Source organism: Dicentrarchus labrax, unplaced genomic scaffold (assembly GCF_905237075.1).
Source record: "Dicentrarchus labrax unplaced genomic scaffold, dlabrax2021, whole genome shotgun sequence".
Lineage (NCBI taxonomy): Eukaryota > Metazoa > Chordata > Actinopteri > Moronidae > Dicentrarchus > Dicentrarchus labrax.
The window spans coordinates 10118622-10130998 of NW_026136707.1; the positions used below are offsets into that span (position 1 = coordinate 10118622).

At 39.8% G+C, this 12377-nt stretch overlaps 1 protein-coding gene across 1 annotated transcript in view; it reads right to left on the reverse strand.

Annotated features, from left to right (window-relative positions):
- Positions 1-2063: 2063 nt before the first annotated feature.
- ephb6 (eph receptor B6) overlaps positions 2064-12377 on the reverse strand; it is a 37143-nt gene continuing 26829 nt past the window's right edge. Inside the window, exons 6-19 of the mRNA XM_051406014.1 lie at positions 11791-11946; positions 11132-11403; positions 10588-10669; positions 9080-9204; positions 8809-8971; positions 7759-7873; positions 7604-7659; positions 7065-7181; positions 6730-6977; positions 6374-6592; positions 6137-6286; positions 4938-5122; positions 4672-4830; positions 2064-3648 (exon numbers count right to left, since the gene is read on the reverse strand). Of these exons, the coding sequence (XP_051261974.1) occupies positions 3543-3648; positions 4672-4830; positions 4938-5122; positions 6137-6286; positions 6374-6592; positions 6730-6977; positions 7065-7181; positions 7604-7659; positions 7759-7873; positions 8809-8971; positions 9080-9204; positions 10588-10669; positions 11132-11403; positions 11791-11946 (2153 nt within the window). The 3' untranslated portion in view covers positions 2064-3542. The remainder of the gene's footprint in view (positions 3649-4671; positions 4831-4937; positions 5123-6136; positions 6287-6373; positions 6593-6729; positions 6978-7064; positions 7182-7603; positions 7660-7758; positions 7874-8808; positions 8972-9079; positions 9205-10587; positions 10670-11131; positions 11404-11790; positions 11947-12377) is intronic.

Here is a 12377-nt window from a genome sequence, read left to right on the forward strand (position 1 = left end):
TATTTTAATCCTGAATGGGGCGATTTGCATGATCCAATTTTGAACATGACAACAGGGATTCTACTTGCAATGAAGTATTTTCCTTTTTTTATTACTACTTTTACTCCGCCTGCACAAGTTTAATCTTCAAAATGCCCTCAAAGTATCAACAGTAAAAATAATCATTATGTACAACGAGTCCTTTGTGTTATATTATTATACATGAATTATACTGCTGGATTAATGTTATTTATGTATTAACATGTAATAAGCATTTTAATGTAGCTAGTCGAGGTTAAACTCATTTTGCGACTGTATATAGTTTTGGATAGTTTACTCTATCACAATATATCATGTTTTATAAAAAACATGATATGTTTTTATGTAAAATCCAAATATACTAAATAACTAGTAACAATAGCTGTCACATACATTTAGAGGATTAAAAAAATTTATAATATTTTACTCTGAAATGTAGTGGAGTACCAGAAAAGTGAAAATAAAGTACCTCAACATTGTAAAGTTCAATACTTGAGAAGATGTACTTAGTTACTTTCAACCACTGGATATTTTCAATGTTTGGAAAGATCTGGACTATCAATGTTTGGCCTTTGTAAAACTGACATTGGGACAATGTGAAGACCAGTGACTACACTGCAGTCTGATACAGTAAAATACAACATGTCAGACTGGCAGAATAATGTGGGGGTTGTGTAAGCGACTTACTATCAGTCCAGATCTGCTGCGATATCAGCAACAGTAGGACATGTGGGAAACCAGAGTCTGTTCTTGGACGGCTGCTGATCCAGCAGATCCCAAACTCAGATTTTACTTAAACCTGCTGATCTGTTCACTCTTAAACACTGTGAAGGTTATAATTGTGCATAAAGGTGAATATATTTTTTATTTTGTAGCAGATGAATTTATTTTTTGAACCACCTGTTGTATTAAACATTTCATTATGTGTTCTCTGATGGATCATGAACCTTTGTCTGTCCATTTGTTTGTATGCACCAACCCATCAGGCCACAAGAGATACATCAGATATAAAACAATGCTAATCTGCAAATGCTCAAACTCTAAGTTGTCTTTCATCAGGTGTTGAAAATATGAATGCAAGTTGAGCCGATAACAATCCAATAAAAGATTCATCTTTCTCTTATATTCACCAAACTTTGTCACCTTTTGGATTTTCAGAAAATGTTTCCTTTTCTGAATCTGAGAGCAGTATGGCTTTATGGGTGGTTGGTCAACCACTTCCATATTCCATATTTCAGTCCAAACTAAAATATCACAATAATCACTGGAAGGATTACCATGAACTTTTGTACATTCATGTTCCCCTGAGAGGTAACCCTACTGACTTTGGAGATTCTCTCCCTTTAGCACCACCATGAGGTGGACAGTGAAAAGCTGCCACCTGTAAAAAATGCCTTTAACACATTCATTTATATAAATAGATATAAAATAATGTCTTAATGTAAGAAGATTTGGAAATAAAACAGTTGATAGATCTCTAATGTATTTCTAATCAGTGCTTTACTAATGTTCAAATATCTGCTCTCGAGGACGAATTCTAAAGACATGATGTTTAATCTATTTACATCGTCAGGTCAAATTTTTAATTGGCTAATACTTTTCTACTTCTTCTAATTTTATGACAAATCTTGGACTTTTGGACTATTTCTACTTAGAAAATCTTAGCATGCTAACATGCTAAACTAAGATGTTGAACATGGTAAACATCAACGTCTTAGCATTTTCATTGAGTGTGTTAGCATGTTTGCAGAATCTTGGTCTTGTTCGCTTTTAAATGTGTCCTTCTTGTTGCTTTTAGTGCGTAGCAGGTTTTTTTTTTTTTATGTTTTGTGAGGGTCTTTGTCCCAATGTGATGTACTCTTTCACTCAGTGTTAACTAAGTGGTTTTAAATTGTACTCCTTGGCAACATTACAGCTAGTTTTCATGACATTTCATATAATGAGTTTCCCTTAATACTGGGATTTTACTTTTTGTTTTAAAGTTGTGTGGCAGATAAAATATGTATGACAGATAATACTTTCTAAAACAAGAAGCAAATGCAATATTTTAAATAAAATCATATCATTTATTTTACAAATTTGCACAATTATGGAGTAGTGGTGAACACTCATACAAGTAAACATAGCTAATAATGTGTGTAACCTGACACACTTGTCTCAAACATGCACTCACTCACACACACACACACACACACACACACACACACACACACACACACACACACACACACTCTCTCTCTCTCTCTCTCTCTCTCTCTCTCTCTCTCTCTCACACACACACACACACACACACAGCATCCTGTACAGCATATACCTGATGTACACATTAACACAGCCTCATTTACAGCACACACACGTTACAGACACACAGGTACATACTTACAAAGCATTTTGCCTCCTTCCTTCAAGTGTAAATCAGATCAGATCTTTTCATCTTTCCCATTTCACACATTCACAATGCTTCAATGACTCAGTGTCTTTACTCTTGCAATCAAACAAAAAGAGGTGAAGTGTGAAATGTACACATAAAGGTGGGTGCTGTTCAGTTTTGTCTTTGCAGCTGAGGTGAAGTTTGTAGTATCACAGTACATGAGCTCTGTTGTCTGAGAGAGTGAGAGTGAGCTGTACAAACAGTGCTACTCTCAAACCCTGGATATGTCTCTTAAAGACAGAAAAACATGGCTTACAATATTTAAAAGTATACTTTTGTTTTTGTTTTCCCAATTTCATGGCAGTGATTCATATCTAACCTCAGGGTTTGTGTACTGGTTTTGGACTGGTGCTTTATAGCATTTTGTTGGAAACACTGAACAAACTATACATGTTTTTGAAAGCCAATGGTAAGACTTCATAAGGCGAACCATAGGCTGCCAGGTAGTACACTGTTTTCTTTTTTGCTAACAATTTTTTAGCATTTGGCGTTATAAGTAGAGAGGAAGTGATATAACTTTACAAACAACTCAAACAAATATTTGAAAAAGGCTTTGATTGTCTTCACGCAATTCTTTGTGTGGAGAGATCTCCATGAGTATTTCAACAAAATACACTTTTAAAAGGGTTTTTTGTACTCAGTGGGGGGGCGGGGTTGAAAAATTTCAGGAAGCGACAGTAGTGGAAGAGAAGGTGAGAGGTAGGATTGAAGATAGGTGAGGAGAAAGGAAGGCAGACAACAACAAAGTGAAATCTAGTGAAAAAAATTGAGGAATTGTTTAAGTCCTCCTTCTCCTCAGCAACTCCCTAACCTCACTTTGACCTGGACTGCAGCTCCCATAGTACATCTCTCCTCTGTTATTTGTCTTGAGTGACTGGCAGGGAGTCCGATCCTCTTTTTCACCCCTTCTGGTTGTAGTGTCGGGTTTATCAGAGCGGCACTCAATGCTTCTCCTCCAACAAAAGCTGATTCTCTTTTTGTTTTGGCTTTAAATGTGCTCCATTGAAATGAATGTTACGGAAACCAGACACAACAAGCAGAGGACTGTGAAAACCACAGAAATCCATGGCACAGGTTGTAATGTAGGTGGATTTCACACCTCCACCTGCCCCTGTGTCAGATGGGCCCTGAGCTGCTGGGCTGCGCTGACGATCTTCCTCTGGTGTCCCAGCAGGTTCACCCCAAGATTCTGGACATCACTGAAGGAGAGAGCAGATGACCCGTGGAGTTTAGTTCAACACTTGTTTGCCATGACTGATATTCTGAAGGGTACTACTGGTGGGTTTGCATGTGTTAGTCCAGAAAAGTCTGTGGGAGCTCAGGCCTTTTATTGATGCTCATACTTGCACTGATTGTTTTTTTTTATTGAAATCTAATTTGTTTTCCTACTCTGCAACTTCAACATGGAACATTTGTAGTCCAGGATTTGAAAAGGGCCATATACATAGAGTCTCTTACTTACTGACTCAAAGCTCTTTGATAAGTAAAAGTAAGACACAATTTATTATTATTTTATTATTATTAAAAAATAACCAGCTTTTAATCCAGAGAAATGTGGCCATCCATATCTAAAGCCAAAGACCCGACCCCCATATATGACCACATGAACAACATCTACATGACAACTGATCAATCAGGGTTCCCGCTCTTTTTAAGAAATCATTTTGCAGGAGCTTTCAAAGACAGGAAGTCTATCTGCTGAAGAAAGTCAAAAAATGTGGTTGAAAGTGGACCTTGAGTTGAGAATTTTCTTGTCAAACTGATGTTTCTGTGGTCAAAAATGAGCAGTTCAGTGAACAAGTCTCAAAAGAAAATGAAAAAAAAGTATAACAATTGTTGAGCATGTAAGTTCCCTTTTGACCTTGAAAATAAATTGGAATAAAACCTCAGCTGTCATGACAACTGCTCCAGATAAAGCTAGAAAGGGAACCTTGAGCCAAGGTTTTTCTTTTTTTTTGCTGTCAATATACTGTGTACTTCAGATTAGTGCTACTACTGTGTCCAGTATGCTTTGACACAGTTTGTACCAATATGTTCTGTCAACACCTTTTCAGCTTGACAACATGTAGTCTGCTTCTTTCTAGGTTTATGTGAAACAAACCCGGATGAAAACAAAAGGTTAAATAAATGTAGAATGTATCATATGGTTTGAAAAAAATGGTGGGCAGTAACATAAAAGTCACCAGTGTTTTTCTTACAGTAATAACCATCTATATACTCACTCCATGGTGAGCATGCTGACTCTGTCTAATGTGTCCAGGTGTGCTTGATCAAACTCGTCCTGATATCTCTCCATCCTCAGCGCCTTCAGCCAATCACTGACTGTTGCCACTGACGATAAGTCTGTGGGGGTGGGGCTGAGCAGCGGCTGAGAGCAGCTTCTGTAAATGGGAAAATGTCAAAAATGAGAGCATGAGAATCCATAAATATAACAGATTGTTCATCACCTGCTGCCTCTGATATGTTTTGCCAGAATATGCTGTCTCACCGAGTTGGCTCCGCCTTGAGGGAGGCAGGGTGCCTGATGAGCCGATCCAAGGAGGACAGGAGTGAGTCGAAGGCTGGCCGGTCCCCTCGATCAGCCTGCCAGCACTGAAGCATCAGAGAGTGGAGGGCAGGGGGGCAGCCGTGGGGGGCAGGGAGACGATACTGGTCTGCTACTGCCTTCATCACCTGCAGAGACAGTGAGGGAGACATTAGAATAAGTAGGGCAAATGGTATGAGGAGTCTTGTGAAATTGCATTACATAAAAGGTCACAGACCGCTGAAGGCTTGTTAGAGTGACTAAGAAAAAAAAACTAAAAAAATTATGTAAATTCCAGCCGCCTGACATTTTGGCACGATTTAAATGTGTCTGTTAAATAAAGATGGAGGAGAGAATGATTTAAGAATTAGTTAATCGTACAATATGTAACACAATCTGCAGCTAGGGTGTCTCTCACAGCAAAACAATAACAAAAAAGCAGTTTGATGATGCCACAAAGTAGCGTCGGATCGTGGGACTTGTCTTCACCACCATTGCTGTCGTTGCAGTCAGCCTGACAAATGATGTCCTGGAGGGGTCTGCTAACGTTAGCTCAGCTTGTTTCTCTGATAACTTAAAATCCAGACGTCCAATGACTAAAATCCTTTATCCAGTTAAAATATATAGTAAAAAACCACCAAGATCTAAAAGATGTATAGTATAAAATGTGGCTTCAAACTGGATCAAAAGTCAAGTTATGACAACTTCTGGCAGCAACAACAACGCATGAATAAGGGGGTTAAGATTGACAGGCAAACAGTGGAAGGCACCATTAGCTGAATAAAATGACTGATTTAGAGTTTGAACATTGGTGGAAACACTTTAAGTACTTGACTACACAACTCAACAAAAAATATAATGTAGGTCTAGTGTTTACAGAAGATTTACTGCAGAAATGTTACATAATATATCTTTAAGTAGTCGTAGTCGTCTATATCTTTTATTCAATAGCTGAAAGAAAATGAAGGCAGCGAAAGAGGGAAATTACATGCAATATGGATCACTGGCTAGATCCTAGTGCACCATGGCGCCCCAGGACTTTTACTTTCATATTATTACACTTTATTAGTTAAACTTGTACTTACGCAAAGGATTTGAGTGCATTTCCATCACTAATTGATTATAAGTTCCTTTCCTCAGGCAACAGTCTCCTACATACTCACTTCTTGATTGCTCATGTCCCAGTATGGACGCTCTCCATATGACATCACCTCCCACATAAGTATCCCGAAGCTCCAGACATCACTGGCTGAACTGAACTTGCGGTGCTGAAAGGCTTCTGGTGCCGTCCACCTCACAGGAATCTTGCTGCCCTGATGGAGGAAGACAGACGGCGAATCAGTAAATTATGTTACACTGAAACCACAAATCAGGAGCATTTGAAAACACACAATACTTACCAGTGAGGCAGTGTATGTAGGTATATTGTGGTCCAGGCCCCTCATGAGGCGGGACAGGCCAAAGTCGGACACTTTACAGACCAGGTTGGAGTTGACCAACACGTTCCTTGCCGCCAGGTCCCGGTGGACAAAGTTTCTCTCAGAGAGGTAACGCATCCCTGCACCAATTCCTCTGAGCATGCCAACAAGCTGGAGGACGCTGAACTGGCCCTCGTTCTCCTGAAAGTGTTAGAGGGGAGGGCATAGGAGAATTTGAGAGGAGAGGAGGAGAGTCTTTGGTTTATAGTCTAGTGAAACATGCAGTCACCAACAACATGCCAAAGGTGGAAACGGTTGACAGTGTCTTGTATTCTCACCCTGAGGAAGGCATCCAAGGGTCCGTTCTCCATGAACTCAGTGATAATCCTCTCTGGGGGGTTACGAGTGATCACGCCCTCCAACTTCAGCACGTTGGGATGGTCAAACTGACCCAGAACCCCTGCTTCACTGAGGAACATCCCCTTTTCTCTGTCAGACGCCCCCCAGCGTAGAGTCTTCACCGCTACCAGCACCTCCCTGCGACCCAGCGGACGGTAGCGGCCCCGAGAGACCTCCCCAAACTGGGCTGGAGTAGAGAGAAGGTGGAACAGATTACACTTTGATGATGTGGTTATCCTATAACTACAATACGATTTAAAAGAAAAAGACCTACCTGCACCAATCACCTCCTCAATCTTGAGATGAGTGGGATCTATCTCACGGGCAAACTCTTTGACAGCCTCACTGGGATCCTCATAAGTGGATGGGTCCACATAATACTTAACTCCTCCTGGAATTTAAAAGGCAAAGATTTTAAAGATCTATTATTATGACACTAGGATGATCTTTTACTGTAGGACAGTGAGAAATTACTGCATACCATAAAAGATGCACAGATGTATTTCTCAGAATTAATATTGGTTGATAACACATTGGTCTGTCCCATTGATTCAGATAGATGTTAATCAATAACAAAGGTGAAATAACAAAGTGTTTGTTTCTAGGGTTGAAATTAATTAACACACACAGGTTAAGATATTTGTTAATGAAATGAAACAAATGAAAATAATTATGCACTATGCCTCCAAATCATTTAAAGTGTTGTTATAATATGTTGCCCTTTTGCACAAAGCAAATATCTAATTTAAAAAACAACAACAACTTTTTACTACTTCATTTAAATTAAATTAAATTAAATATTCTAATGCTCACCTCGGTTACTGATGTACCTCTGGAGTCTGTCGCTGTAAGGACTCTCCCTCCTCTTGCTGCCACGTAAAAGCAAACAAAATGTGTAAATGTGTGCGTAATAAAAAAAAAACTGATCATATTTCTGATCATGTGAATAGATCGACAACTTACAGTACCTGCGAAATACCACCACAACCACAATCGCTGCCACTACCAGGAGAAATGCTGCTCCACCCATCACTGATCCAACCAGCAAAGGAAGTCGATTCTGGATCTGCTGTGAGTGCTCCTCTGCGGGACAGAAAGTGAGGAAACCAGCAGCTGTTAGAGACTGATGGCAGATCCAACAGATCGTCAGCGTGTCTGCTGTGGAACAATGTCAGCGCTCCTCTTTGACTCAGACTGTACAGCAACTCTTAGTCAAGGCAGGGAGGACAATAGACTCTAGGACAATGTCAACCTCCATTTGCACTGTTTACTTCCATTTGCACTCCATCTGTACTGTTTACTGTTTTGCACTGTTTACTGTGGCTACTGTGTTATAAGTTAAATTTATTTAAATTTTTAATTTTATTTTAATATAGGTTTAATGTATGTATGTTCCGTATGCTACTGGATACTTGAATTTCCCTCTGGATAAATAAAGTATCTATCTATCTATCTATCTATCTATCTATCTATCTATCTATCTATCTATCTATCTATCTATCTATCTATCTATCTATCTATCTATCTATCTATCTATCTATCTATCTATCTAATTTACAGCAAACCTAATCTAAAACCGCTACTACCTAGGGTTATATATATTATATGATATAATAATGCAGTTGAATGACTTCGCTTCTGACATACTGTACCCCGCTCTCCCATAAACACCAGTCACATTCTGAAATCTACAGCATAACACAATGTTTTCTTCTGTTTCATTAATTAATAAAAATGTTACTGGCTAAGTTAACCATGTATATTAGTTTTTAATGTGCATGGCTTTTTTTTTGTTATCGGCATATTATATCAGCCATCGGTTACCCTGCTGTCTAAGTATTGGCATCAGCCATTGAAAACCCGTATCGGTCGACCACTACAGTATATTACTAGTAACTAGTTGATGACACTTTCTTAATATTTATTTGTACACACTCTCATAAATTAACTTTTTCTGTACATGATTAAGGCCACTGATGCTAAATATGGTAAATTCCACCAGTAAATGAGTGTTGTACCCAGAGGCAGCGTGGTGAAGTAGATGGTGTTGCTGTAGGGGCCGTAGCCCCGTTCATTTCGAGCTCTGATCTGGAAGGCGTAGATGGAGCCAGGAATCAGAGAGCTGACGGTCACTGTGTTGGTCTCACTGTACACGCTCATGGCGCTGTCCACATCTGACCCCTGAAGGATGCAAAAGAAGCACATTTTGTGATGACATTTGTTATATGTCAGTTTGTTGTGCAGCATGTTTGGGGTGTGTGTGTGAGAGAGATTATTCCCTGAGTTTACCTTGTCATAATATCTGAGCTGGTACTCCAGGATGTCTCCGTTGGGCCTGTCCGGCTGAGGCCAAGAGAGAGTGATGGAGTCTGGGGCTCGGCTCAGCTGGTGCATCATGGGAACTGTACTGGGAACTGTAGGAGACAAAGTGGTGGAAGAAATATTCAGATCCTTTACTAGTAAAAGTATCAGTAAAACAATTCATCTGTTTAAGTACATTTACTTAAAGTATCAAAAGTAAAAAAACTCATTATGCAGAAAAAAGTCCCTTTGCTGAATTTTATTGTTGTAGATGTTTAAGGCTGCTAATTTTACCTACTTTATATACTGTTGGGTAGTTTGATCAACAGAAATGCATCATATTCTATAAGATTGTCATATGTTTGTAGTGTAAATGTCCCTGTGAGAACTACGTATCTCTAAAAAGTCTCGTTTTTAATGAGCTTAGAAAAACAGCTCGGTCTTTAGCTTTGAGGAGTCTAATCTGAGGAGGTTTGTTAAGCTTAAGAAGTAGGAGAATTTTCTCAATCCTTCTCTTAATCCTTTGGTTTATCAGAAAAATTCATACATGGTTTTCACTGGACAGGAAGGGTGTGAAAAATTGTAATCTGCAAAGTAACTAGTGACTAAAGCTGTTGGACAGATGTAGAGGAGTAAAAAGTACGATATTTGCCTCTAAGATGTGGTGGTAGTAGTATAAGAATGTATAAAATGGAAATACTCCAGAAAAGTACAAGTACATTGAATTTACATTTAAGTTATTGAGTAAATGTACTTAGTTACATTCCACCAATAGAGACAACAGAAGAATGAGCTGGACTGTTTCCCCTGAGAGATGTGATTGATCAGTTAACCTCCCTCTTAAAAACAACATCGTCCCACAACAGTAAAACAGTAAAGTTGTGTCGAAGTGATGGTGACCACAAGGGGGCAGTGTTATAGAATATTTAGTAGAGCATGAAAGCGGAATAGGAGTTTTTATGGAGCACCAAGCAGGATCTAGTTACAGTCACTCTGCTGGCTGGCCAGACCCGTTAAAGGGAACTTTCCGGCATTCCTTTCATTTAATCAATAAACTCTGAGAGTAGGCACATGACGGTTTTAGATTATTCAGGTTCCTGGAGAGAGTTCTAATCAATCTTGATCAGTTTCTTGGAAAATTGTATTAATGGTGTACTTTGTCTGCAGAAGGCCCCATTCTCCTCTCCTCTCCCCACTCGTCTACTTTCATCTCTCTTTTTGTCTGTCTTTTTTGTCTTCCCATCTCTCATTTGTCCCTTTCTTCCTCCACAGTGACTATAATAGGATCTGACAGGATATTGTAACCTCGAGCAACCTCCTGTCCAGAGAGCAGGAGCAGAAAAGATGGAGCAGAGAGAGACAGCGAGGGAGAGAGGGAACAAGGGGGGGAGGAGAGAGACCCCAGACAGACACGCACAGTATCTACACAAACATCATCATCAGAGCATCTCTTCTCTTTCATCTCGTTCTTTTCATCCTCTCTGTCCCGTGCTCACCTGACTGGCTCGTAGTGAAATTGATGCTTGTGTATCGAGCTGGAAAAGGACTCAAAGCTGACACCTCATTCACGGCTTGCACCTGTCAATAAGAAGAACACACAGACTTGACATTTGAAGCTTTTTTCTATTAACTTTTATGACATGCTTCCGTGTTTGAGGAACAAAGCCTAACACATGCAGCTGTGTCGGCCAGTCAGGAAACACCAGTAAATGGGAAATATCAGCCCATTATGAATAAGAAATAAGCTATGATTTGAGTTGAGCTACTGCAAGCTAAATAATAAATGTTACTGTGTATTTGCTGATGTGGACCTTATGGAATAATACCTGCCTTGCTCTGCGGATCCAAAAAATGATTCATCATTCACAGAAATTTTGCAAAAACAACTTCCAACTGGATCCAGTCCAAACATTCATCAGTAAACCAGAATGGCAAGAAGTGCAGTTTAAAACTGTTATTAATGTAAAACCAACTCTTATAGAACATGTTTACAAGGTGATAAAGTGTTTTGTGCCTTTAACAGACAGTTTTCCACAGTACCTGTATGAGATAAGTGACTCTGGTCAGCAGGTTGTTGAGGGTGACCTTGGTTTGTTTCAGGTTCGTCTGGGAGGGGCTGAAGGTGACGCCCTCCCCACACCAGGAGCACGATGCCGGGTTGGTGAAGGTGGCTGAGGGGCAGATGCGACACACCACCCCGTACCACACTTCGCTGCGCCCTCCCATATCCACCGGAGGGCGCCATCTTAAGGACACTCCTCCATCGCCGCTCTCATATTCCCAGGACAGATAGACCGGAGCAGATGGAGGAGCTGTGGAGGAAGACAGAGAGAATGGGTGGGGTTTTACATACATAATGTAAGCCGTTGACACTTTGATGAAAGCATCTGCTAAAAAGTTTAAGATATGAAAGAAGCTGCATGCTGGCAAAGACATTTAACCCTGTAAAGTAATGGAAAGAATTTTAGAAAAAGAAGTTTAGCAATGACACAATTTGAGCTCAGTCAGGAGAGAAACTAAATACTTAGCAGTTATTTCTGGAATTATATTTACATGATATCGTAATAAAAGAGGATGGATTCTAGTCATTGACTACACATCTCGGTTCTCACAGTCTGAGGAAATGACAAATGACCAATGAGGCCCCTTGAACACCTCCCAGAGAGCCAGGCGCAAACAAACAAACAAACAAAGCTCACTTGTGCAGGCAGAAGAGTTGGCATCATTGGCTGCCCGGTAAAAGCCACTGCGACATTCACACACACTTGATCCCTCCTGGCTTGTTCTGCTGTTGGAGGGACACACCGAACAGGGAACAGAGCCCGAAATGGACTTGAAGTAGCCGACCGGACAAGCTGCAGAGACACGAAAAGACACAAGGTTGAGCTTCAATCCACAATTTAAAATCAAATAAATAAAGTTGAGTCAGTGGTGCCACGTAGGCGTCTGCAGTGTTTCAAAGCTCTATAACAGACTGCACAGACCTCTTCTTGCAAGTATTAATTTCACTATGAGAGATTGGTTTTTCATTTTTGGACAGCAGTTGACAAAATAATCGTAACTCAAGGTCCACTTACTCACTTGATCTGATTTTTTTAACCACATCATACAGTCTCCATTAGGAGATGGAGTTAGCTCAGTTGTCATGAAACAGTTTATGTAGATAATAGAAAGTTTGAAGATCTGCAGTTCAATGACATCTTGGTCTAAAAGCTTGAGAACAAGTGGACCGTGAGATAAGATTGCTTTGTCCACTATTAAGTTTGGTTTATGATCACAGATTAAT